This window comes from Oncorhynchus tshawytscha, linkage group LG21, assembly GCF_018296145.1.
Source record: "Oncorhynchus tshawytscha isolate Ot180627B linkage group LG21, Otsh_v2.0, whole genome shotgun sequence".
Taxonomy (NCBI): domain Eukaryota; kingdom Metazoa; phylum Chordata; class Actinopteri; order Salmoniformes; family Salmonidae; genus Oncorhynchus; species Oncorhynchus tshawytscha.
The window spans coordinates 15,884,674-15,896,759 of record NC_056449.1 but is presented as its reverse complement, the minus strand read 5'-3'; the positions used below and the strand labels follow the sequence as shown (position 1 = coordinate 15,896,759).

At 41.9% G+C, this 12,086-nt stretch overlaps 1 protein-coding gene across 2 annotated transcripts in view; it reads left to right on the top strand.

Moving 5' to 3' along the window:
- The window catches only part of LOC112221032 (alpha-1,3-mannosyl-glycoprotein 4-beta-N-acetylglucosaminyltransferase B), a 169,547-nt gene that overhangs the window by 91,483 nt on the left and 65,978 nt on the right, over positions 1–12,086 (top strand). For both annotated transcript variants that reach the window (XM_042303147.1, XM_024383097.2), the window contains exons 5-6: positions 1,753–1,799; positions 6,303–6,416. In XM_042303147.1, the coding sequence (XP_042159081.1) occupies positions 1,753–1,799; positions 6,303–6,416 (161 nt within the window). The remainder of the gene's footprint in view (positions 1–1,752; positions 1,800–6,302; positions 6,417–12,086) is intronic.

Sequence of the window (12,086 nt, the reverse complement as noted above, 5' to 3'; positions counted from 1 at the left end):
TAACCAATCACCATTCAGGATTAGACCCACCCATTGTATAATCCAACAATGGAGTGTCTCCATTGGTGGAGGGGGGTCTGGTGTTGTACGGAGTCTAATATAGCACACGCCAGCCTCTTGGAGAGATGAAAACAGTTGGGTGTTTCAGCTTCTCTCTCTCTCTCTCTCTCTCTCTCTCTCTCTCTCTCTCACACTCACTCACTCACACAGACAGACAGACACACACACACACACACATACACACACACACACACACACACACACACACACACACACACACACACACACACACACACACACACACACACACACACACACACTTCTCCCCTTCTTTCCCTAGTCCTTGCTTCGTCTTTGACATGGGAGATTAAGTAATGCTTAAACAAATCCCCCTTTCTCTGCCTCCCTCCCTCCTAATATCCTTCCTGGTGGACTAGCTCTGAGAAAGCATTCAGGCTAGTGCACACTGTTTACAGTCACGGTTTCAAATGTCCAATTCTGCCTCTATACCCTACAGTCCACCCCTACACATTTCATATAGATTTGAAATGATTGGATAGGTCTTAGTTTCACATGGCCGTCCCATAGGCTAGTTGGAATTTTCACAGTATATTCATTATACCTATTCAAAATCTTTTCAGATCTACACAAAGTACCTAGGGCTAGGGTTTAGGGATTGATTTGGAATTGGGCAAGACTGTCTGTCTGCTCAAAGGCCCCAAAACCATTTCCGCTAACATAGGAAACCAGAAAAAGGGATATATGGTTTCTCTTGTTTTTCAAGAGAATGTTTGGACAAAAACAGGACAAAATGTTTTATTCAAATGTGACAGGATATATTGTTTTCATTGTGATAATTCCTCTTCCCTCCCTCCCTACATCCCTCTATTCCTCTCTCGGACGGTTAATTTGGGAAGCAGAGGATGCGGTCAAAGTGATCCCAGGTGTTTCCTGTTGGCCATCTGAGCTCTTGCCTGTCTCTCCACTTCCGATGCTCCCCCCATCCTTCCCTCTACCCGTAAACCTTTCAGGATGGAGATTCAGAGTCAGGGAATTTGTAATCACTTGCTGTTTAATAACCAATACATTTCCGATACATTTTTAGAGTTGGTCCTCCAGATTGGAATGACTAGGCAGGGCAACAGCCAAAGAAAGATGGCGTTAGCTGTTAGTTATACAATATTAGTTGGTATTGCATGATGTTACTGTGAATTACTTTGCTGAGGCATATCCTCTTGAACAAACACAATGTTTTGGGGTTTGATTATGGATCTATATGGAAGTAATCAAGCAGAAGTAGTCCCAGCTCAAACCTGGTCGGTGGATGAATACATGTGTGTACATGTTATCCTCTCCCTGACCTCATCACAGCTCTGGATGCTGGATTCATACTGAGCCAGATAATTACACCATCAAGCGGCTGATTCCACTTGGGAAGAAACTGGAACAGCCCACAAGCCCCACGGTGGCCATCTTGGAACACGATTGAACCGTTGCGCAATTATTGTAACGTTGTTGTTGTGATAAAAAAGCATTTCGTGATTTTTATTCCATATTGTATCCAGGGAAGATTGTAGCTGACAAAGGCAACATTATTTTAGGTAAAACATGATGTGTGTACAGTATTGCAGTGCACATAGTAACAGAATGTATACTATGTCAATACCTTTATGTAGCCATACTATCTGTTAATGGCACAACAAAGGCATGAACATTTGGTTTCATTCAGGGGGGTTCTCTCATGTTTTGCAGACGGACCAACAGTACGCCAACAGCGTGGCTGACAACCTCAAGCGCCTGTAAGTACCGTGGCATGATGGGATGGGGTTTCCATGGAGACCTGCCTATTTGGGCTCAGGGGGCTCAGGGTGTGGAAGAGGGAGTGTTTGTGTGTGTGTGTGTGTGTGTGTGTTTTTTACATGACTAGTTATTATGTGTGTGTTTGCTACCTGTGTTTAATGTTTGCATATTCATGTGCAAATGTGAGTGTGTGTGGGTGAGTAACTGCTGTATTTGTTATAAACTCAGCAAAAAAAGAAAGGTCCTCTCACTGTCAACTGTGTTTATTTTCAGCAAACTTAAAATGTGTAAATATTTGTATGAACATAAGATTCAACAATTGAGACATAGACTCAATAGGTTCCACAGACATGTGACTAACAGAAATGGAATAATGTGTCCCTGAACAATGGGGGGTCAAAATCAGAAGTAACAGTCAGTATCTGGTATGGCCACCAGCTGCATTAAGAACTGCTGTGCATCTCCTCTTCATGGACTGCACCAGATTTGGCAGTTCTTGCTGTGAGATCTTACACCACTCTTCCACCAAGGCACCCTACAAGCTCCTAGACATTTCTGGGGGGAATGGCCCTAGCCCTCAACCTCCGATCCAACAGGTCTCAGACGTACTCAATGGGATTGAGATCCGGGCTCTTCGCTGGCCATGGTAGAACACTGACATTCCGGTCTTGCAGGAATCACGCACAGAACGAGCAGTACGGCAGGTGGCATTGTCATGCTGGAGGGTCATGTCAGGATGAGCCTGCAGGAGGGCACCACATGAGGGAGGAGGATGTCTTCCCTGTAACTCACAGCGTTGCGATTGCCTGCAATGACTACAAGCTCAGTCTGATGATGCTGTGACACACCGCCCCAGATCATGACGGACCCTCCACCTCCAAATGGATCCCGCTCCAGAGTACAGGCCTCGGTGTAACGCTCATTCCTTCGACGATAAACGCAAATTCGACCATCACCCCTGGTGAGACAAAACCGTGACTCGACAGTGAAGAGCACTTTTTGCCAGTCCTGTCTGGTCCTGTCTGGTGGATTTGTGCCCATAGGCGACGTTATTGCCGGTGATGTCTGGTGAGGACCTGCCTTACAACAGGCCTACAAGCCCCCAGTTTCAGCCTATTGTGGACAGTCTGAGCACTGATGGAGGGATTGTGTGTTCCTGGTGTAACTCGGGCAGTTGTTGTTGCCATCCTGTACCTGTCCCGCAGGTGTGATGTTCGGATGTACCGATCATGTGCAGGTGTTGTTATACGTGGTCTGCCACTGCGAGGACGATCAGCTGTCCATCCTGTCTCCCTGTAACGCTGTCTAAGGCATCTCACAGTACAGACATTGCAATTTATTGCCCTGGCCACATCTGCAGTCCTCATTCCTCCTTGCAGCATGCCTAAGGCACGTTCATGCAGATGAGCAGGGACCCTGGGCATCTTTCTTTTGGTGTTTTTCAGTCAGTAGAAAAGCCTCTTTAGTGTCCTAAGTTTTCATAACTGTGACATTATTTTCCTACCATCTGTAAGCTGTTAGTGTCTTAATGACCGTTCCACAGGTGCATGTTCATTAATTGTTTATGGTTCATTGAACAAGCATGGGAAACAGTTTATAAGCTCTTTACAATGAAGATCTGTGAAGTTATTTAGATTTTTACGAATTATCTTTGAAAGACAGGGTCCTGAAAAAGGGCCGTTTCTTTATTTGCTGAGTTTACTTGTGTGCATATGTCATGCTTGATCTCTGCTTCAGTGTGTAAGTCCTTGATCTATTCGACACGTGTGCACATCTGTCTTCTTTGTGTGTGCATGTATCTGTTTGAATGTACTTTTGTGTATGTGTGTGTGTGCAATTGAACGTATCCTGTTTACATTCCATCACACACACACACACACACACACACACACACACACACACACACACACACGCACACACACACTCACACACAGACACACAGAGTACAAAATAAGCAACCTAAATAGAATTCACAACCACAAAGGACTCAACAACAGAGAAACAGGTCTCCTTGGGAATGCCTTTGTGTTTTAACACTGTTCCTGTCTGTTTACCCTTAGGGCTGTAGTGTAAATCTGAGTGCCTTCAGAATCCATGGGGGTTCTCCTACTTTACTTTGACTACACATTGCTTGAGGCACTTGTTTGCTCTACATTGCTCTACAACTATGTGGATATAGGTAATGTTAATACACAGTGAGATATTTAGTCAGACTATTGATGTTTTGACGTATGAGTGAGAATATGTACTTTCTAAACACAAAAGGATACAGATTAATGATAGTGTACATTTAAAATGTTAAAATACCTAATATCTTTCTTATAAAATAGTGAGGGGAATAACATAAAATACTGGCTGATAAGTAATCCTATTTGCATTCACACCAGCACTAGAGAGTAAATGAACAACAGTTTCATATTAAATAAACACATGCATACAGACACATGCTTTTCTGTTTACTGGCTTTGTCTGATCTCTGGAGAGAGACAGAAACAGATCTGTCCCATTTTATTTCTCTCTTTCTTTATTTCTCTCTGTCTCTCTCTGTCTCTCTCTCTTTCTCTCTCTTTCTTTCTTTCTTTCTTTCATTCTCTCTCTCTCTCTCTCTCTCTCTCTCTCTCTCTCTTTGTGTCTCTCACAGACACAAACACACTCTTACACACACAAACACCACTTTCCATCCTGTTATTAATTTCCTCCTAGCACCTTATCTAAACATACGGAATCCTCCTCACAACATGCCCACGGTGCAGGTTTTAGAGCCTGCTGTTTTAGACTCCTGCTTGTCTTTTCCTGCCGAGGTGGCCATTTTGACCCAAGATGATACCAGTGGTCACTTCGTTGCTGTCACTCCCTACGTCCGCTAAGGGTTCACCTCACCTCACGAGAGGTCTGCATTCCAAATGACACCCTATTCCCTATATAGTGCACTACTTCTGATCAAAGACTAGTGCTGAGTGATTAGTGCTTTTGGAGGTTGCTTCGGTTCAATTATTAGAAAATAATCAAGGATTTCAGTTTCAATAATTTTAACAAAATACTAAATGCATTATGTAGGTTGAATGCTGTAACAACAGAATAAAACAATAAATAAAAGTCCCATGATGGTAGTGACTGACATTACTGCTTATCACTTATTAACCATAATGTATTCAAATTACTCAAATAAAATATTTCTGTTGTGTATATTACATTTGTTTTTTCATTCCAAGTCATCTTATCTTTATAGAGCTGCTGCCTATGCTGTCTCATAAAAATCACTATTTTAGTAGTTCCTTAAAGTAAATAAGGCATACTTTTATGACTGCTGAATACCAACTATCAATCACTTAGATCATGTATTTTCAGGTAGAGATACCTCGCGAAGCAACTGCTCTCTATCCCTCAAGATTGTGCATTCTTCTCACTTCTCCCCATCTGTGTCTGTCCCACATTAACTTAACTAATGTAGCTGGTGTAAAAGAAACACACGAACCGGAGAAGTAGGTGCGCAATGGATTATGGTCATTGTAGTTAATTGCTCTAAACTATGTAGAATATTGGCCTGTTGGAAGCTACAACTCTAAAGAAACTGTGCGTTCAGCTCACAGAAATGGAATTCAAATAATTTAACCGACGTTGGTCGGTTAAGTTGTTTAGAAACCGAAAATTAACTTACATTTATGTTAATCGCTCTGCACTACCAGAACCAGATGGGCTATTGGAAAAAGTAGTGTACTACATAGGGAATAGGGTGTAATTTGGGATCGAGGCTGGAGATGGCTATGGGGGTCGATGGAGGGAAGGGGGAAGTGAAGAGGGGAGGAGGGAGGTTGAATGTCCCCCCTGTCACCTCGACATTCTCTCAGGGAGATTGAAAACCCAGGAGAGAGGGGTTGGTTGTGTGTTTGTGTGTGTGTGTGCACTATTGTGAGTTAGTGTGTGTGAGTGTGTGGTTCCTCAGGCACACACACCTCTCCTGTCCTGGCTGATTGACAGGGTTAGTGATTACACACTTGAGACCTGACCCCTGTCTCTCTCCTGAATGGCTCGTCTCTCTGTCTTCATACATTGTAATCTGACTCCTTCCTCCCACGGCGTTACAACAGGGGTTGTGTGTGTGTGTGTGTGTGTGTGTGTGTGTGTGTGTGTGTGTGTGTGTGTGTGTGTGTGTGTGTGTGTGTGTGTGTGTGTGTGTGTGTGTGTGTGTGTGTGTGTGTGTGTATGTGTGCATGATCCTGTCTCCATCTCCCCTGGTTACCACCTATCAACCACCTGACCAGAGAGGAAGTCAATAGTGTTTGTGGAAAGGGTGGCAGGGACCCACATACTGTGGTGTCTGTCTGCCTGTCTATCTGCCTGTTTGTGTCTGCCTGTGTGCCTGTCTGGCTGTCGGTCTGTCTGCCTGTATCTATCATAACTGTGTCTATGTGATAGTTGTAGATAGTAGTAGTTGGGATTGTTCAACTCTTTCTCTTCCCCTCTCTCTCCCCCTCGCCAACACTCTCTCCTCTCTCTGTCAGGTTTCCAGTGGAGATCCAGTCAGGTCTTCTGGAAGTCATATCTCCGTCTGTCCACTTCTACCCCGACTTCTCCCGCCTCAAAGAGTCCTTCGGAGACCCCAAGGAGAGGGTCAGGTAAGACTGCAGCCTTCTCAGCAGTTTTCACAATTGTCTGAGGGTTCAACTGCAGTTCATTTCAGGAGACAAGTTGAAATGTAACTCATGTCTTGAACCTTGGCCCATTGTTTGGTTAGAGGATTCCAAGATTTGTTAAAATGAAACTGGGCCACAGGAGATTGGTGGCAACTTATTAGGGTAGGATGGGCTTGTGGTAATGGCTGGAGCAGAGTCAGTGGAATGGTATCAAATACATCAAACATGGTTTCCATGTGTTTGATGTAATTTCATTTGCTCTGTTCCAGCCATTATTATGAGCCGTGCTCCCCTCAGCAGCCTCCACTGAACTGAGTGTGTGTGTATGTGTGTGCTGTCTTGTTGAGTCTGACATGAGGAAGCTCTCCACTGCTCTGTCCTTGTGTGACTTGATGACATCACTTCAGTGTCACCACATCTCCCTTCACTTACTTATCACCCTGCTGTGTGTGTGTGTGTGTCTGTGTGTGTGTCTCTCTGTGTGTGTGTGTGTGTGTGTGTGTCTCTGTGTGTGTCTCTGTGTGTGTGTGTGTGTGTGTGTGTGTGTGTGTGTGTGTGTGTGTGTGTGTGTGTGTGTGTGTGTGTGTGTGTGTGTGTGTGTGCGTGCGCACGTGCATGCGTGTGTGAATATGTAATGTGCATGCATTAGCCTCTGTCTCTGTCTGCCTGTCTGTTTGTTTTTCTGACTGTCTATGTATGAACAGTGCTTTCAGAAAGTTTTCACACCCCTTGACTTTTTCTACATTTTGGAGGGATTAAAATGGATTAGTCCTTTTTTTGTAAACGATCTACACAAAATACTCAGTAATGTCAAAGTGGAAGAACAATTCTAACGTGTAAAATATAGAAAACACGTATGTACAGTGGGGAGAACAAGTATTTGATACACTGCCGATTTTGCAGGTTTTCCAACTTACAAAGCATGTAGAGGTCTGTAATTTTTATCATAGGTGCACCTCAACTGTGAGAGACGGAATCTTAAACAAAAATCCAGAAAATCACATTGACATGATTTGGAAAGGCACACACCTGTCTATATAAGGTCCCACAGTTGACAGTGCATGTCAGAGAAAAACCAAGCCATGAGGTCGAAGGAATAGTCCTTAGAGCTGCGAGACAGGATTGTGTCCAGGCACAGATCTGGGGAAGGGTAGCAAAACATTTCTGCAGCATTGAAGGTCCCCAAGAACACAGTGGCCTCCGTCATTCTTAAATGGAAGAAGTTTGGAACCATCAAGACTCTTCCTAGAGCTGGCCGCCAGGCCAAACTGAGCAATCGGGGGAGAAGGACCTTGGTCAGGGTGTTGACCAAGATCCCGGTGGTCACTCTGAAAGAGCTCCAATGTTCCTCTGCTGAGATGGGAGAACCTTCCAGAAGAACAACTATCTTTGCAGCACTCCACCATTTAGGCCTTTATGGTAGAGTGGCCAGACGGAAGCCACTCCTCAGTGAAAGGCACATGACAGCCCGCTATCAGTTTGCTAAAAGGCACATAAAGACTCTCAGACCATGAGAAACAAGATTCTCTGGCCTGATGAAACCAAGATTGAACTCTTTGGCCTGAATGCCAATCATCACGTCTTGAGGAAACTTGACACAATCCCTATGGTGAAGCATGGTGGTGGCAGCATCATGCTGTGGGGATGCTTTTGAGACATGTCAGGATTGAGCTTAAGAGGATCTTCAGAGAAGAATGGGAGATCCTCCCCAAATACAGGTTTGCCAAGCTTGTCGTGTCATACCCAAGAAGACTCAAGGCTGTAATCACTGCCAAAGGTGCTTCAACAAAGTACTGAGTAAAGGGTCTGAATACTTATGTAAATGTTTTTTTTATTTTCAACATTTGTTAAAATAAAACAGTTATTGCTTTGTCATTATGGCATATTGTGAGGGGGAAAAACAATTTAATGAATTTTAGAATATAGCTGTAACAAATGTGGAAAAAGTAAAACAATCTGAATACTTTCTGAAGGCACATACATACATTCCCACATATATATTAATATACATACATATACTCTAGATATATACATATAAATACACATATATATATATATATACATACATTCCCACATATATATTAATATACATACATATACTCTAGATATATACATATAAATACACATATATATATATATATATATATATATATATATATATATATATATATATATATATATATATATATATATATATATATATACATACATACATTCCCACATATATATTAATATACATATACTCTAGATATATACATATAAATACACACATATATATATATATATATACATTCCCACATATATATTAACATACATACATATACTCTAGATATATACATATAAATACACATATATATATATATATATATATATATATATATATATATATATACACACATTCACACACATCTTTTTAAAATATATTTTCCTTACCACCCCCTCCCCCAATTGGAGGAACATTCAATGGTGAGAAATGTCTCCGTCCCTGGAGCAAAAACGTTGTGCTTTCCAGGAGCACAAGTACAGGACATCAATAAGCTGCTCCCAAACATTTTAAACCAGCATCAGGACATTTAGTCTGTCAAAGTTCATGTGGGATTTAATGACATTATGAAGGTCAGCTCAGAACAGCTGAAGACAGATTTTAAAGAACGGATTGGGTCACTACTTGACACCAACAAACGCCCCATAATATCTGGCCCTCTGCCCTCTCTAAATCTGGGCATTGAACGGTTCAGGAGACTTTTCACCCTCCATAACTGGCTACGAGACTATTGCAGCTTTGTGGGTGTCACATTTATTGACAAATTTGATAGCTTTTGGAAACAAAGCTCATATTTTGAGTTGGATGGGATCCACCCAAATCATTTGGGTTCCTGGATCCTTTCACAGCATTGTACGGCTGCGTTGAGACAATGACTTCACAATGACCCAAGCCCAGCTCATTTAATCCCTACCATTGTGTCACTGAGTTGTCATAATGCTTCAGCAAATGTACATGATCCCAGGGGCGTTGGAAGACACAATGTAAGTAACCTAACCTGATCCCACAGCTATTGCTTGCAGTAATGATGTGCCTATGTAAGCGCTGAGGCTTTGTGCCCTAGTAGGAAGTGCACTGTGTACCACCCTGCACTCACATAAATAACATGAGCATGTCTACCTTCCCGGTAAAGCAATAAAAACAACCAAGCATCGCAGAAAAGTTCTAAAAATAGCCCATGTTAACATATGTAGCTTAAGAAACAAGGTTCATGAAATCAGTCATTTGCTAGTAACAGATGATATTCATATTCTGACCATCTCCGAAACTCACTTAGATTACACCTTTGATGATACAGTGGTAGCAATACATGGTTATAAGATCTACAGAAGATCTACAGAGGGAGAGAAATGCCAAAGGTGGCCGTTTATATTCAGAACCACATTCCTGTAAAGCTTAGAGAGGATCTCATGTTAAATAATGTTGAGGTCATATGGCTTCACGTTCATCTGCTTCACCTAAAGCCCTTTCTGGTAGGAAGCTGCTATAGACCGTCAAGTGCTAAAAGTCAGTATCTGAATAACATGTGTGAAATGCTTGATGATGCATGTGATATCAACAGAGAGGTATATTTTCTGGGTGATTTAAATATTGACCGGCTTTCATCAGGCTGCCCACTCAAGAGAAAGCTTCAAACTGTAACTAGTGCCTGCAACCTGGTTCAGGTTATCAGTCAACCTACCAGGGTAGTTACAAACAGCACAGGAATGAAATCATCAACATGTATTAACCACAACTTTACTAATGCTGCAGAAATTTGCTTTAAAGCAGTATCCAAATCCATTGGATGTAGTGATCACAATATAGTAGCCATATCTAGGAAAACCAAAGTTCCAAAGGCTGGGCCTAAAATAGTGTATAAGATGTCATACAATACGTTTTGTAGTGATTCCTATGTTGTTGATGTAAAGAATATTTGTTGGTCCGTGGAGTGTAATGACGAGCAATCAGACACTGCACTTGACACATTTACAGTTGAAGTCGGAAATTTACATACACCTTAGCCAAATACAGTTGAACTCAGTTTTTCATAATTCCTGACAAAAAAGATTTCCCTGTCTTAGGTCAGTTAGGATCACCACTTTATTTTAAGACTGTGAAATGTCAGAATAATAGTAATTTCAGCTTTTATTTCTTCTATCAAATTCCCAGTGGGTCAGAAGTTTACATACACTCAATTAGTATTTGATAACATTGCCTTTAAATTGTTTAACTTGAGTCAAATGTTTCGGGTAGCCTTCCACAAGCTTCCAACAATAAGTTGGGTGAATTTTGGAAATTTCCACCTGACATAGCAGGTGAAACTGAGTCAGGTTTGTAGGCCTCCTTGCTCGCAGGTGCTTTTTCAGTTCTGTCCACAAAATGTCTATGGGGTTGAAGTCAGGGCTTTGTAATGGCCACTCCAATACCTTGACTTTGTTGTTCTTAAGCCATTTGCCACAAGTTTGGAAGTATGCTTGGGGTCATTGTCCATTTGGAAGACTCATTTGCGACCAAGCTTTAACTTCCTGACTGATGTCTTGAGATGTTGATTCAATATATCCACATAATTTTCCTCCCTCATGATGCCATCTAGTTTGTGAAGTGCATCAGTCCCTCTTGCAGCAAAGCACCCCCACAACATGAAGCTGCCACCCCCGTGCTTCACGGTTGGGATGGTGTTCTTTGGCTTGCAAGCCACCCCCTTTTTCCTCCAAACATAACAATGGTCATTATGGCCAAACAGTTCTATTTTTGTTTCATCAGACCAGAGGGCATTTCTCCGAAAACTACGATCTTTGTCCCCATGTGCAGTTGTTAAGCGTAGTCTGGCTTTTTTATGGCAGTTTTGGAGCAGGGATTTCTTCCTTGCTGAGCGACCTTTCAGGTTATGTCAATATAGGACTTGTTTTACTGTGGATATAGATACTTTTGTACCTGTTTCCTCCAGCATCTTCACAAGGTCCTTTGCTGTTGTTCTGGGATTGATTTGCACTTTTCGCACCAAAGTACGTCTCCTTCCTGAGCGGTATGGCGGCTGAGTGGTCCCATGGTGTTTATACTTGCGTACTATTGTTTGTACAGATGAACATGGTACCTTCAGGCATTTGGAAATTGCTCCCAAGGATGAACTAGACTTGTGGAGGTCTACAATTTTTTTCTGAGGTCTTGGCTGATTTCTTTTGATTTTCCCATGATGTCAAACAAAGAGGCACTGCGTTTGCAAGTAGGCCTTGAAATACATCCACAGGTACACCTCAATTGGAGGAATTTTCCAAGCTGTTGAAAGGCACAGTCAACTTAGTGTATGTAATCTTCTGACCCACTGGAATTGTGATGAAGTGAATTATAAGTGAAATAATCTGTCTGAAAACAATTGTTGGAAAAATTACTTGTCATTCACAAAGTAGATGTCTTAACCGACTTGCCAAAACTACAGTTTGTTAACAAGAAATTTGTGGAGTGGTTGAAAAACGAGTTTTAATTACTCCAACCTAAGTGTATGTAACTTCCGACTTCAACTGTATGAAATTGCTTATCTCATTTACTAATAAACATGCACCCATTAAGAAAATGTTTGTATAAACACTTAAATTGTAGTGGATTGATGATTAATTGAAAAAATGTTT